General features: G+C 38.4%; 1 protein-coding gene across 1 annotated transcript in view; it reads left to right on the top strand.

Annotated features, from left to right (window-relative positions):
- Positions 1 to 6,048: 6,048 nt before the first annotated feature.
- LOC101285995 (alpha-fetoprotein-like) overlaps positions 6,049 to 13,796 on the top strand; it is a 40,528-nt gene continuing 32,780 nt past the window's right edge. The window contains exons 1-5 of the mRNA XM_004283588.3: positions 6,049 to 6,694; positions 7,805 to 7,856; positions 8,004 to 8,145; positions 9,479 to 9,690; positions 12,473 to 12,605. Of these exons, the coding sequence (XP_004283636.1) occupies positions 6,610 to 6,694; positions 7,805 to 7,856; positions 8,004 to 8,145; positions 9,479 to 9,690; positions 12,473 to 12,605 (624 nt within the window). The 5' untranslated portion in view covers positions 6,049 to 6,609. The remainder of the gene's footprint in view (positions 6,695 to 7,804; positions 7,857 to 8,003; positions 8,146 to 9,478; positions 9,691 to 12,472; positions 12,606 to 13,796) is intronic.

Below are 13,796 nucleotides of genomic sequence, written 5' to 3'. Positions count from 1 at the left end.
CTGTTCTCCGTAGTGGCTGTATCAATTTACATTCCCACAAACAATGCAAGAGTGTTCCCTTTTCTCCACACCCTCTCCAGCATTTATTGTTTGTAGATTTTTTGATGATGGCCATTTTGACTGGTGTGAGATGATATCTCATTGTAGTTTTGATTTGCCTTTCTCTAATGATTAATGATGTTGAGCATTCTTTCATGTGTTTGTTGGCAATCTGTATATCTTCTTTGGAGAAATGTTTATTTAGGTCTTCTGCCCATTTTTGGATTGGGTTGTTTGTTTTTTGATATTCAGCTGCATGAGCTGCTCGTAAATTTTGGAGATTAATCCTTTGTCAGTTGCTTCATTTGCAAATATGTCCTCCCATTCTGAGGGTTGTCTTTTGGTCTTGTTTATGGTTTCCTTTGCTGTGCAAAAGCTTTTAAGTTTCATTAGGTCCCATTTGTTTATTTTTATTTCCATTTCTCTAGGAGGTGGGTCAAAAAGGATCTTGCTGTGATTTATGTCATAGAGTGTTCTGCCTATGTTTTCCCCTAAGAGTTTGATAGTGTCTGGCTTTACATTTAGGTCTTTAATCCATTTTGAGTTTATTTTTGTGTATGGTGTTAGGGAGTGTTCTAATTTCATTCTTTTACATGTAGCTGTCCAGTTTTACCAGCACCACTTACTGAAGAGGCTGTCATTTTTCCACTGTATATTCTTGCGTCCTTTATAAAACATAAGGTGGCCATATGTGCGTGGGTTTATCTCTGGGCTTTCTATCCTGTTCCATTGATCTATATTTCTGTTTTTGTGCCAGTACCATACTGTCTTGATTACTGTAGCTTTGCAGTATAGTCTGAAGTCAGGGAGCCTGATTCCTCCAGCTCCATTTTTCGTTCTCAAGATTGCTTTGGCTATTCGGGGTCTTTTGTGTTTCCATACAAATTGTGAAAACTTTTTTCTAGTTCTGTGAAAAATGTCAGTAGTAGTTTGATAGGGATTGCATTGAATCTGTAGATTGCTTTGGGTAGTAGAGTCATTTTCACAATGTTGATTCTTCCAATCCAAGAACATGGTATATCTCTCCATCTATTTGTATCATCTTTAATTTCTTTCATCAGTGTCATAATTTTCTGCATACAGAGCTTTTGTCTCCTTAGGTAGGTTTATTCCTAGATATTTTACTCTTTTTGTTGCAATGGTAATTGGGAGTGTTTTCTTAATTTCACTTTCAGATTTTTCACCATTAGTGTATTGGAATGCCAGAGATTTCTGTGCATTAATTTTGTATCCTGCTACTTTACCAAATTCATTGATTAGCTCTAGTAGTTTTCTGGTAGCATCTTTAGGATTATCTAGGTAGAGTATCATGTTGTTTGCAAACAGTGACAGCTTTACTTCTTTTCTGATTTGGATTACTTTTATTTCTTTTCCTTCTCTCATTGCTGTGGCTAAAACTTCCAAACCTACGTTCAATAATAGTGGTGAGAGTGGGCAACCTTGTCTTGTTCCTGATCTTAGTGGAAATGGTTTCAGTTTTTCACCATTGAGGACGACGTTGGCTGTGGGTTTGTCATATATGGCCTTTATTATGTTGAGGAAGTTCCCTCTATGCCTACTTTCTGCAGGGTTTTTATCATAAATGGGTGTTGAATTTTGTCAAAAGCTTTTTCTGCATCTATTGAGATGATCCTATGGTTTTTCTCCTTCAACTTGTTAATATGGTGCATCACATTGATTGATTTGAATGTATTGAAGAATCCTTGCATTCCTGGGATAAACCCCACTTGATCATGGTGTATGATCCTTTTAATGTGCTCTTGGATTCTGTTTGCTAGTATTCTGTTGAGGATGTTTGCATCTATGTTCATCAGTGATATTGGCCTGTAGCTTTCTTTCTTTGTGACATCTTTGTCTGGTTTTGGTATTGGGGTGATGGTGGCCTTGTAGAACGAGTTTGGGAGTGTTTCTCCCTCTGCTATATTTTAGAAGAGTTTGAGAAGGACAGCTGTTATCTCTTCTCTAAATGTTTGATAGAATTCGCCTGTGAAGTCATCTGGTCCTGGGCTTCTGTTTGTTGGAAGATTTTTAATCACAGTTTCAGTTTCAGTGCTTGTGATTGGTCCAATCATATTTTCTATTTCTTCCTGGTTCAGTCTTGGAAGGTTGTGCATTTCTAAGAATTTGTCCATTTCTTCCAGCTTGTCCATTTTATTGGCATAGAGTTGCTTGTAGTAATCTCTCATGATCCTTTGTATTTCTGCAGTGTCAGTTGTTACTTCTTTTTCATTTCTAATTCTATTGATTTGAGTCTTCTCCTTTATTTTCTTAATAAGTCTGGCTAATGGTTCATCAACTTTATCTTCTCAAAGAACCAGCTTTTAGTTTTATTGATCTGTTATCATTTGCTTCGTTTCTTTTTCATTTATTTCTTATCTGATCTTTATGATTTCTTTCCTTCTGCTAACTTTGGGAACTTTTTGTTCTTCTTTCTCTAATTGCTTTAGGTATAAGGTTAGGTTGTTTATTTGAGATGTTTCTTGTTTCTTAAGGTAGGATTGTATTGCTATAAACTTCCCTCTTAGAACTGCTTTTGCTGCATCCCGTAGGTTTTGGCTTGTCGTGTTTTCACTGTCATTTGTTTCTAGGTATTTTTTGATTTCTTCTTTGATTTCTTCTGTGATCTCTTGGTTATTAAGTAGTGTGTTGTTTAGCCTCCATGTGTTTGTATGTTTTACAGATTATTTCCTGTAATTGATATCTAGTCTCATAGCATTGTGGTCGGAAAAGATACTTGATACGATTTCAATTTTCTTAAATTTACCAAGGCTTTGTGACCCAAGATATGATCTATCCTGGAGAATGTTCCATGAGCACCTGAGAAGAATGTGTATTCTGCTGTTTTTGGATGGAATGTCCTATAAATATCAATCAAGTCCATCTTGTTTAATGTATCATTTGAAGCTTGTGTTTCCTTATTTATTTTCATTTTGGATGATCTGTCCATTGGTGAAAGTGGGGTGTTAAAGTCCCCTACTATGATTGTGTTACTGTCAATTTCCCCTCTTATGGCTGTTAGTATTTGCCTTATGTATTGAGATGCTCCTATGTTGGGGGCATAAATATTTACAATTGTTATATCTTCTTCTTGGATTGATCCCTTGATCATCATGTAGTGTCCTTCTTTGCCTCTTGTAATAGTCTTTATTTTAAAGTCTATTTTGTCTGATATGAGAATTGCTACTGCAGCTTTCTTTTGATTTCCATTTGCATGGAATATCTTTTTCCATTCCCTCATTTTCAGTCTGTATGTGTCCCTAGGTCTGAATTGTGTCTCTTGTAGACAGCATATACACGGGTCTTGTTTTTGCATCCATTCAGCCAATCTATGTCTTTTGCTTGGAGCATTTAATCCATTTACATTTAAGGTTGTTATCGATATGTATTTTCCTATTACCATTTTCTTAATTGTTTTGAGTTTGTTATTGTAGGCCTTTTCCTTCTTTGAGTTTCCTGCCTAAAGAAGTTCCTTTAGCATTTGTTGTAAAGCTGGTTTGATGGTGCTGAATTCTCTTAGCTTTTGCTTGTCTCTAAAGGTTTTAATTTCTACTTCAAATCTTAATGAGATCCTTGCTGAGTAGAGTAATCTTGGTTGTAGGTTTTTCTCCTTCATCACTTTAAATATGTCCTGGCACTCCCTTCTGGCTTGCAGAGTTTCTGCTGAAAGATCAGCTGTTAACCTTATGGGGATTCTCTTGTGTGTTATTTGTTGTTTTTCCCTTGGTGCTTTTAATACTTTTTGTTTGTATTTAATTTTTGATAGTTTGATTAATATGTGTCTTGGCATGTTTCTCCTTGGATTTATCCTGTATGGGACTCTCTGCTCTTCCTGGACTTGATTGACTATTTCCTTTCCCATATTTAGGAAGTTTTCAACTATAATCTCTTCAAATATTTTCTCAGTCCCCTTCTTTTTCTCTTCCTCTGGGACCCGAATAATTCGAATGTTGGTGTGTTTAATGTTGTCCCAGAAGTCTCTGAGACTGTCCTCAATTCTTTTCATTCTTTTTCTTTATTCTGCTCTGCAGTAGTTATTTTCATTATTTTATCTTCCAGGTCACTTATCCGTTCTTCTGCCTCAGTTATTCTGCTATTGATCCCTTCTATAGAATTTTTAATTTCATTTATTGTGTTGTGCATCACTGTTTGTTTGCTCTTTAGTTCTCCTAGGTCCTTGTTAAACGTTTCTTGTATTTTCTCCATTCTATATCCAAGATACTGGATCATCTTTACCATCATTATTCTGAATTCTTTTTCAGGGAGACTGCCTATTTCCTCTTCATTTGTTAGGCCTGGTGGGTTTTTGCTTTGCTCCTTCATCTGCTGTGTGTTTCTCTGTCTTCTCATTTTGCTTAACTTACTGTGTTTGGGGTCTCCTTTTCACAGGCTGCAGGTTTGTAGTTCCTGTTGTTTTTGGTGTCTGTTCCCAGTGGCTAAGGTTGGTTCAGTGGGTTGTGTAGGCTTCCTGGTGGAGGGGACTAGTGCCTGTGATCTGGTGGATGAGGCTGGATCTTGTCTTTCTGGTGGGAAGGTACACATCTGGTGGTGTGTTTTGGGGTGTCTGTGGCCGTATTATTATTTTAGGCAGCCTCTGTGCTAATGGATGGGGTTTTGTTCCTGTCTTGCTAGTTGTTTGGCATAGGGTGTCTAGCACTGTAGCTTGTTGGTCATTGAGTGGAGGTGGGTCTTGGTGTTGAGATGGAGATCTCTGGGAGATTTTTGCCGTTTGATATTACGTGGAGCTGGGAGGTCTCCTGTGCTCCAGTGTCCTGAAGTTGGCTCTCCCACCTCAGAGGCACAGCACAGACTCCTGGCTGGAGCACCAAGAGCCTGTCATCCACACGGCTCAGAATAAAAGGGAGAAAAAAAAAGGAAAGAAAGAAAGAAGAAGACAAAATAAAATTAATTAAAATAAAGTTAGTAAAAGAAAATATAATTATATTAAGAAAAAAATTTCTTTTTGTAGAAAAAAATTTTTTAAAATAATAAAAAAAATTTTAGAAAGAACCCTAGGACAAATGGTAAAAGCAAAGCTATACAGACAAAATCACACACAGAAGCATACACATGCATGCTCACAAAAAGAGAAAAAGGGGAAAAAAAAAATATATCATTGCTCCCAAAGTCCACCTCCTCAATTTGGGATGATTCCTTGTCTGTTCAGGTATTCCACAGACGCAGGGTGCATCAAGTTGATTGTGGAGATTTAATCCGCTTTTCCTGAGGCTGCTGGGAGAGATTTCCCTTTCTCTTCTTTCTTCGCACAGCTCCCGGGGTTCAGCTCTGGGTTTTTTCCGCCTCTGCATGTAGGTCGCCTGAGGGCATCTGTTCTTCGCTCAGACAGGACGGGGTTAAAGGAGCGGCTGCTTCAGGGGCTCTGACTCACTTAGGCCGGTGGGGAGGGAGGGGTACAGAGTTCGGGGCAAGTCTGCATCGGCAGAGGCCGGCGTGACATTGCACCAGCCTGAGGCGCACCGTGCGTTCTCGCGGGAAGTTTGTCCCTGGATCACGGGACCCTGGCGGTGGCGGGCTGCACAGGCTCCCGGGAGGGGAGGTGTGGAGAGTGACCTGTGCTCGCACACAGGCTTCTTGGTGGCGGCAGCAGCCTTAGCGTCTCATGACCGTCTCTGGGGTCCGCGCTGATAGCCGCGGCTCGCGCCCGCCTCTGGAGCTCCTTTAAGCGGCACTGTTAATCTCCTCTCCTCGCGCACCAGGAAACAAAGAGGCAAGAAAACGTCTTTTGCCTCTTCGGCAGCTCCAGACTTTTTCCCGGACTCCCTCCCGGCTAGCTGTGGCGCACTAGCCCCCTTCAGGCTGTGTTCACGCCGCCAACCCCAGTCCTCTCCCTGCGCTCCAACCTCTGAAACCCGAGCCTCAGCTTCCACCCCGCCCGCCCCGGCGGGTGAGCAGACAAGCCTCTCGGCCTGGTGAGTGCCGGTCGGCCCCGACCCTGTGAGCGGGAATCTCTCCGCTTTCCCCGCCCCCCCCGCACCCCTGTTGCTGTGCTCTCCTCCGAGGCGCCGAAGCTTCCCCCCTCCGCCACCCGCAGTCTCCGCCCGTGAAGGGGCTTCCTAGTGTGTGGAAAGCTTTCCTCCTTCACAGCTCCCTGCCACTGGTGCAGGTCCCGCCCCTATCCTTTTGTCTCTGTTTATTCTTTTTTCTTTTGCCCTACCCAGGTACGTGGGGGATTTCTTGCCTTTTGGGAGGTCTGAGGTCTTCTGCCAGCATTCAGTAGGTGTTCTGTAGGAGTTGTTCCACGTGTAGCTGTATTTCTGGTGTGTCTGTGGGGAGGAAGATGATCTCCGCGTCTCGCTCTTCCGCCATCTTGAAGCTCCTCCCCTCCCCGACATGACTCATTTTAAAATCCAGTATTCGTTAATGAATGCTATCTATGAAAAATATTTCTTCATTGTCATGAATTTCTGTAATTGTTTGAGGGTCATAGTGGCCAAGGTGGAAAAACATTCACCAGAAAAACGTTAATTATTAATAGCAATTACTTGGAAAGAATATAAAAGGATTCTTCAATTCAAATGATAGAATGTACTCTATAAAGATTCATCTGAAATAATGAAGACTGTTAGAACCATATCTTTGCTTGTTTTCTTCAGCTCCATTAAATGTCAGACTCTTCAGAGAAGTTTACTAGATGCAGGTAGGGAATCCTATTTACAATCTATACAGCCATGTGCCAGGAGATGAAACATAATGACTATTAACATATACATGGAAAGGCTATCTTTCTCAGTGCTCATCACTGTCAGTAGAGTCATTGAAGATTGCTAGAAATTAACCTGTGGAATAGATACAGAAAGAGAATTGATATATTGAAGCAACACACACAGGAAGATCTCATTTTCCATTTTCCACCTTACTTCCACTCTAGGTCAGAGAATGACATATTTCAAACTTGTATTTAAAATTGGATAAATGATTTTAGATAGAGCAATAGTGTTTATAGTAGCAAGAATAATCCCATGAGCTACATTATTCAGTACCTACTATGTGCCAGGCACTGTGCTCAATGCTTCACACATAGGCTTTCATTTAATCCTAACAACCACCCAATGTAGTAGAAGTTATTTACATTTGATAGAGAAACAGAACCTCTGAGTGCTTAAGTTATTTCCTCAAGGCCATATTGAGTATCAGAGCTAGAAGCTGAACCCAGAATAAGTTATCTCCAAAGCCGTTACTTGTTAATATGTAAATAATAATGGTTTCTTTATTAAATAGATAGCTGCTAAGCTCTTTTGAAGCTATTGATATTAGAAGGAAGACACTGTTTTCAATAGAGAGCATGTGTATGTGTATGTGGTGAGTGGAGATGATGAAGATGATGAGCGAATCCAAGATGTATGAGTTACTGTCTTTGCCAAATTAAGCCTGGCAAAGTGTTAATGTTTATAGTTTTGTTCCTAATGCCAGGCTTTAATTTTCTTAGTGTTCTTTGCGTGTGCTAGTGACTTCTAATAAGTGATAACCAAAGAGTCAAGTTTAATTAATTCAGAAGTATCAATACAGTATGTGCAACTTATTTGTAAGCCAATGATGGTTCAACTACATGATGTGTTTGACTAGAAAGAAATCATTCACAGAATACAGTTTAAATAAAAGATATATTCTTATAATTTGTTCTGGTTTATGATATAAACAAAAATAAATCTGGAAATTTATGAATGAATATATATAGATTTGAGTTGTCAAAGGGGATTTCAGTTTGGAAAATTTCCTTTTCTGTAAATAAAATCTCATTTTTTTTCAGCCATGCAGCACTCTAATAGCCAGAATTATCTAGAGGAGAACTTAAGAGCTGTGTGAGTTTTATTATCAGTATTCTTTTGTTTGAAATTTAAAATCATATTAATTATTTTTGGGGGGGAGTAGGGCAGTGATATAACAAGATTGATGGAGGAAAAGAGTTTGATTCTATCGTCAGCATTCACACAAGTGTTCTGTTTCAGCACTAGTATTATGGTTGCACAGTTTCTTCAGAAATTGACTTATGAAAAAGTACAAACCATAGTTAAAGAATTGCTAGATCTTGCAGAGAAGTGCAAGAGCCTCAAGCCACATGAATCACCTTCAGAATGTTGTCACCAATTGGTAGGTGAATCATGTTCTGCCTTTTTCTCTCTGTTGTTTTAAACACTAAATTGCAAACAAAGGATGTTGTTATGAAGTGGGATGATTGAATAATTAGGCAAGGGATTTTAAGGCAACAATATGTACATGTGTCACACTCAAGATATAATCTTTGTAGGTTTATAAACTTACATTTTATCATTTCATATCTGGGAGATCAGACTCTGAGAACTAAATGCTCAAGAGAATGAATTATACCCTAGAATGCCAATTTGTTAATTTAAGTCAGTTGCTCTGTCTCTGTCACTAGAATATTATTGTCTGACATCCTCATATAAAGGTTTCTGGGAAATTAACGTACTGATTTTAAAAATTTCTAAGAGAATATAAAAAAGAAGAAAAAAGTGAATATTATTATAGGCTTTTTTCCCACTTAGTAGAAAATCTTGAAAATTACTATCATCTCATAAAATATGTCTATCTTGTGATTAGAAAAATTCTTGATAAAAACTAACATATTCTTATAATCTACATATTTTTGTATCAGTTATTCTCATATCAACAATTTAAATACAAATAAATAATTTTCTTTTTTATTTATAGATTTTTTTCACTCCATCTTCTTGGGCTAAAACCTACCTTTTTTTTTTTTTTTTTACCAGACTCTAAGTAGTCATAGAAAAATCATTAGTCTAATTAGAGACACACTTTAAATGAAGTTCCTTTGCCAGTGGCTAGCCTCACTTATTTTATATCGATTTCTTCTTATTTCCATTTCCAAAGATGACCTTTTTCTGCCCTTATCCCACAAATCTGGAAGCATATGTCATTTGAGGTTTACAGCATCCCACACATTTACTGCCATTCAAAGATACTTGAAAACTGAATCATTACATTTCTATTTGAATATTTGACACCGAATACACATTGCCTCAGAGTTTAACTTTTAAAATAAGCTCCCATGGAAACCAACTAAAAACAATCAGGAAGCAAGGAAAGCAAACTAAGAGCTGTTTCTTGGTGGGTAATTCTTATTAAAAATACCTTGATTTCTTTAGGTCCTGGACATTTTGGCTTACCTTTATTTTAATACCTTCAACTGTATGAAAATGTAGCACTTACATAGGTAGGGAGAAAATGATAAATTCTATTTGGCCAATGTCCAGCATGTGGGAATTTAGACTTAAGAACCTTTTAAAAGGCTTTCACTCAAAAGAGCTATGTCCAGGGACTGTTGGATACAGAGTATAACATTAAGCACTCAGTTGCCTTTTCTATATAATTCCTTAACTTTCCTGTGGTTAGAAATGTAGACCACAAGTGCCTTCCCTTAAGTTACTATTTCCTCCTACAGATGACTACCTTCCTAGAGCATATTTGCAATAACCAAGGGTTGGCTGACAGACATGTGTTTTCTGACTGTTGCAATACAAATAACTCAGCAAGACACAAGTGCTTCCTGTCATACAAAAAGGATGTTGCAGGTTACAGTGATACATTCCAAATTTCAAATCCTGAGCAGATCTGTGAGATGGACAAAGAGAATCATGTGCCAGTGAAAGAGAAGTAAGTCATATTTCCTTGCCAGGTCTTTGAAAAAGAGTATTTTCCAATTTTGAAGACAGATCTTTTGTTTTAATATAAAAGCCTCTGAGTACCCAAAGCTTGATTATGTAAAATGAAAATTTGAGCTACAATTTATTTTTTTCCCTCACAATGAGAACATCGTCTTAGTAAACCCAAGAGGGCATGAAAATGTCTGTACCATGAAACATTAAAAAGGACTAGGATCTGTAAGAGACCCATCTCCTCAAAGGTTAAGTTGGTCAGACCAGTAGCAAATGATGTTGAAAAATACAGTCTAGTAGGCAAAGCACACTAAACAGAGTATTGGGAATAGAGAGCAAGTAATAGCTCAGGCAATGGGCTAGTATTTGGGAGGTTCACGAAGGGATAGCCGGAGGGGTATCTGATAGGCATGGAGATAGAGTCTGTCGTTGGGAACGTAGGAATAAGTAATACTTGTGGATCGGACAGAGATGAGTTTTCTACTCAAGAACTCTGATTCTGTAATTTCCACCTGGAGTGGATGGCATGATAGCCCATGGGTAGGTGAGCTCATATTTTGGTTTCCTAGCTAGCACAGAAGTCTATCTTTTGAGAGTGAGGTACGAGCAAGTTAGAGGCAGGAAACCAAATCCAGAGAGAGGTAGAAATGACAAGAGAAGGACAAAGCTTCAGTTCTCAAGGAATGCAGTTCTGGCCATCTGGTCAAGACAGACTCAGACACTAGGAAAAAGGGGAAGATCTGATTGCTGGATCTAGTGCAAAAGGCATGGTGGTGGTTTGATTTCAGATTTTAGACATGAAACTCTCAACCAGAAATGAATGAGCAGACAGGGTGACTTGATGTTGAACAACGTAAACACTTTTAATTCACCTATACATGGGCAGAATTGCCCCAGAAGTTACTGAGCCTTCAGGAAGGAATTAAATGGCCCCAGTCACTTAGGGAGAAAGGACTAAGAGATAAGGGATTGGGCCGGTTCCAACTGGTCTGACATTAGGGGCAACCAAATGGGAAACTGTAATATGAACTTGGCTACCTATTAAATGAAGTGCTAGCCACTCTAGGTGAGATTTATAAAATCAGGTTCGGGCATTGTAAAATCAAGTTTGAGCATTCAGAGATTATGAAATCTAACCAATACTCAGGCAGTGAATCTAATCTCTTCTTGAACATTTACGATTAAGTCAGTATCAAGGAGTTATTTATATGCTAATTTAAGTTATGTGCATACAACCATAAATATTCAGGGAAAAATAATTTTCTAACTACTTGCTTCATAATTATGTCAACAACTTTGTTTAGTTCTCAACCAAAGAAACAGTAACATATAAAAGCTAGAGGAAAAGTCTGCTATTTCAGTCTTATCAAAAGATAGCATAGAATACAGATACACCAAACAGTAGTTATTGTTATCTTTGGATTATCTAAGGAATTTTCAATAACAGTTTTGATCATTGTAAGATAAGTGTGACCCTTTGTTACCTTGCAATAGGGACATTCTATTTTTAAATGGCTCTAATTATTAGAAAGCTTTTTCCTTATACTAAGTTCAGCTTTGCCTTTGGAGATTTGAAATTAGATTAGTTCATACTGAAAATCCTCTATGGGAATTAAGTTACTGCAGCACAAAAATGAACTCTTAGTTTAGCATAGTACCCAACAGAGAGCAGAGATATTGAATGGCTCCAATGAAATTTCCTATCAACCAGGAATTTTGCCTTATCTTGGGTGGCAGTTGTATCTTGATAATGTCAGTTCTGCTTTCTTTTTTTTACAAGTTGGGCTTGAGAAACTTTGCTGAAATGAAACAAATCTATTGACTGAACTTCCAAGAGTAAGGGGGGTGAGGGTGGAGGTTGGGCGGGGGTCAGCATTTCCTCTAGTTTAGCCCTTTGCTTATACTATCCCCAAAATGATTAAAGACTTAACTATACTTTCATTTTGGCTTTTTGTCTTCATTGGCTACTCTGGAACTCTTCCAAGGGGTAACTCAGGAGGGCAAGATCCTTCCATCTTGGAGCTATACCATCTGGAGCAAGTGTTTCCAAGGTTACTGCAAAAAAGAAAGAGAGAGACTAGGGAACTGTGCAAAGTAATTACTAGCCAAACCTAGGAGTGGTGTATGGCATGTTTATTCATATTTCATTGATGAGAACTCAGTTATATGTTCCCACCTAACTGCAGGAGAGGCTGGAAAAGTAGTCTTCCTGTGAACACAGGAAAAGAAAGTGGATTTGTGTGAGCATTGAGCCGGTTTTTGTCTGCAATGTCAACTTTTTCGGGGTATTTGTGTGTGTGGGGAGGTGGGGCATAAATAATTTGAGTAAGCTTTGTGGACTAGTGTGAGGAGATATGATTATAAGTGAAAGGCAGACCTGGTGCCCAGGCTCTATAATGAGTGTAAACACCCACCAATAGCTTCTAAATTTAACTCCCCTTTACCAGGTGTAGAATTCTCCATTTACAATCAGTTTAGACTATTGAACTTTCTATCTCCTACTACTTATATAAAAATGAAAAGTTTTAATTACTGATTTTCTTTACTTACTGGTCCAGAAAGTACAGTTGGTGACTTCATGGGCACTGTCTAACCTCACAGTGATCTCTCTGTAGTGAACTTTTGATGCATTTAAGTACTGTGCTATCCTATTTCTGTCACCATGAAATTCTAGAAGTTTCAGGTCAACAAAACTAAATGAATCCTAAGTTTTTAAGAAACAGTGTCAGCATATGTTCTTGAATTCCAAATTATATAGCTTTGTATTTGTCAAATTACAGGTACATTTATGAAACTTCTAGGGAGCATCCATTCTTGTATGGACCCACTATTCTGACCATGTCTGCTTGCTATGAAACAGCTGTTCGGTCTTGTTGCCAAGAAGATAATAAGACTGAATGCTTCCAGATAAAGGTAAGCTATTCATATGTCAATGCTTACTTAGGGACTTGTTACGCTAAGTGTGGACTATGGACCAGTAGCATATGCATCACCTGGAAGCTTGTTAGAAATACAGTCTGAAGCTTTTCTCCAGACCTGCTGAAGAAGACTTCATTTTAACAAGATCCTCAGGCAATTCTTATAGTCCTTCAATTTTGAGAAGCATGATCTAGCATAAATATAACTTCATAGTAAGTATTTAATATTCCAGTTATTATTTCTGTATAACAAAACACCCCAAAATTTAGTGGCTCAAAACAATAACAATGAGTTTATTACTCTTATGGTTTCAGTGGGTCAGGAATTCAGGAAGGGCTCATCTGGGCTTTTCTGGCTACTGATTTTTCATGGGGTTGCAGTCAATGGCTGGGGCTCTGAAGGTCTGTAGTACCTGGGGGTTGGTCCAACATCTCTTTCTCCTCATATTATCTCAGGGCCTTTCCATGTGGTCTCTCTGCCTTGGCTGGTTTGGGCTGCTTCACAGAATGGCAGCCTCAGGGAAACTGGACTGCTGACATATGGCCAAAGTCTCAAGAATGAATTTTCTAGTGGATGAAGCAGAAATTGCATGGCCTTTTATGACCAGGATTCAAAAGTTACTTCTGCTCTACTCTATTGGTTGAAATATCATAAAATGTCACCAGTTTGAAGGGGAAAGTAAATATACTGTAACGAAAGCTCATTGTAAGAACATGGGATAGAAGTTGTTATTATAGCCATCTTTGGAAAATACAGTTAGCCTCACACTTAATTTTAACTGTGTGGCTTTTTCTCCTTCATTGAATAGACATAAATCGGTGATTAGTTCCATGATAAAAGTACTTTTTATGTACGTTCATTAAAGGTTCTAAATATCAACACAAAATAACCATCCTTAGAAGGCACACCAGATGGATTTTCCCCAGGGTCATGCTGAAATGAATAGTAGTTTGATAATCGTTTTGATGAATTCCTCAAGTCTAAGGGCAGTGCTGCTTCTTCCTTGCTGTTTTCTTTGATCTCCTCAGTGAGAATTTCTCTCATATTCCTCTCAACCCCTATTTCTCTATTCCTCTAAAGCTATTTCTCCTGTTGAGCTCCTCATCATCTACCTTGTGTAAGAAATTAAATAATGTATCTAAAGAGTCTGACATATGCTAAGTACTCAATAATCGCAGCGATTAT

Source organism: Orcinus orca, chromosome 4, assembly GCF_937001465.1.
Source record: "Orcinus orca chromosome 4, mOrcOrc1.1, whole genome shotgun sequence".
Lineage (NCBI taxonomy): Eukaryota > Metazoa > Chordata > Mammalia > Artiodactyla > Delphinidae > Orcinus > Orcinus orca.
This window is presented reverse-complemented; position numbering and strand designations above follow the sequence as displayed.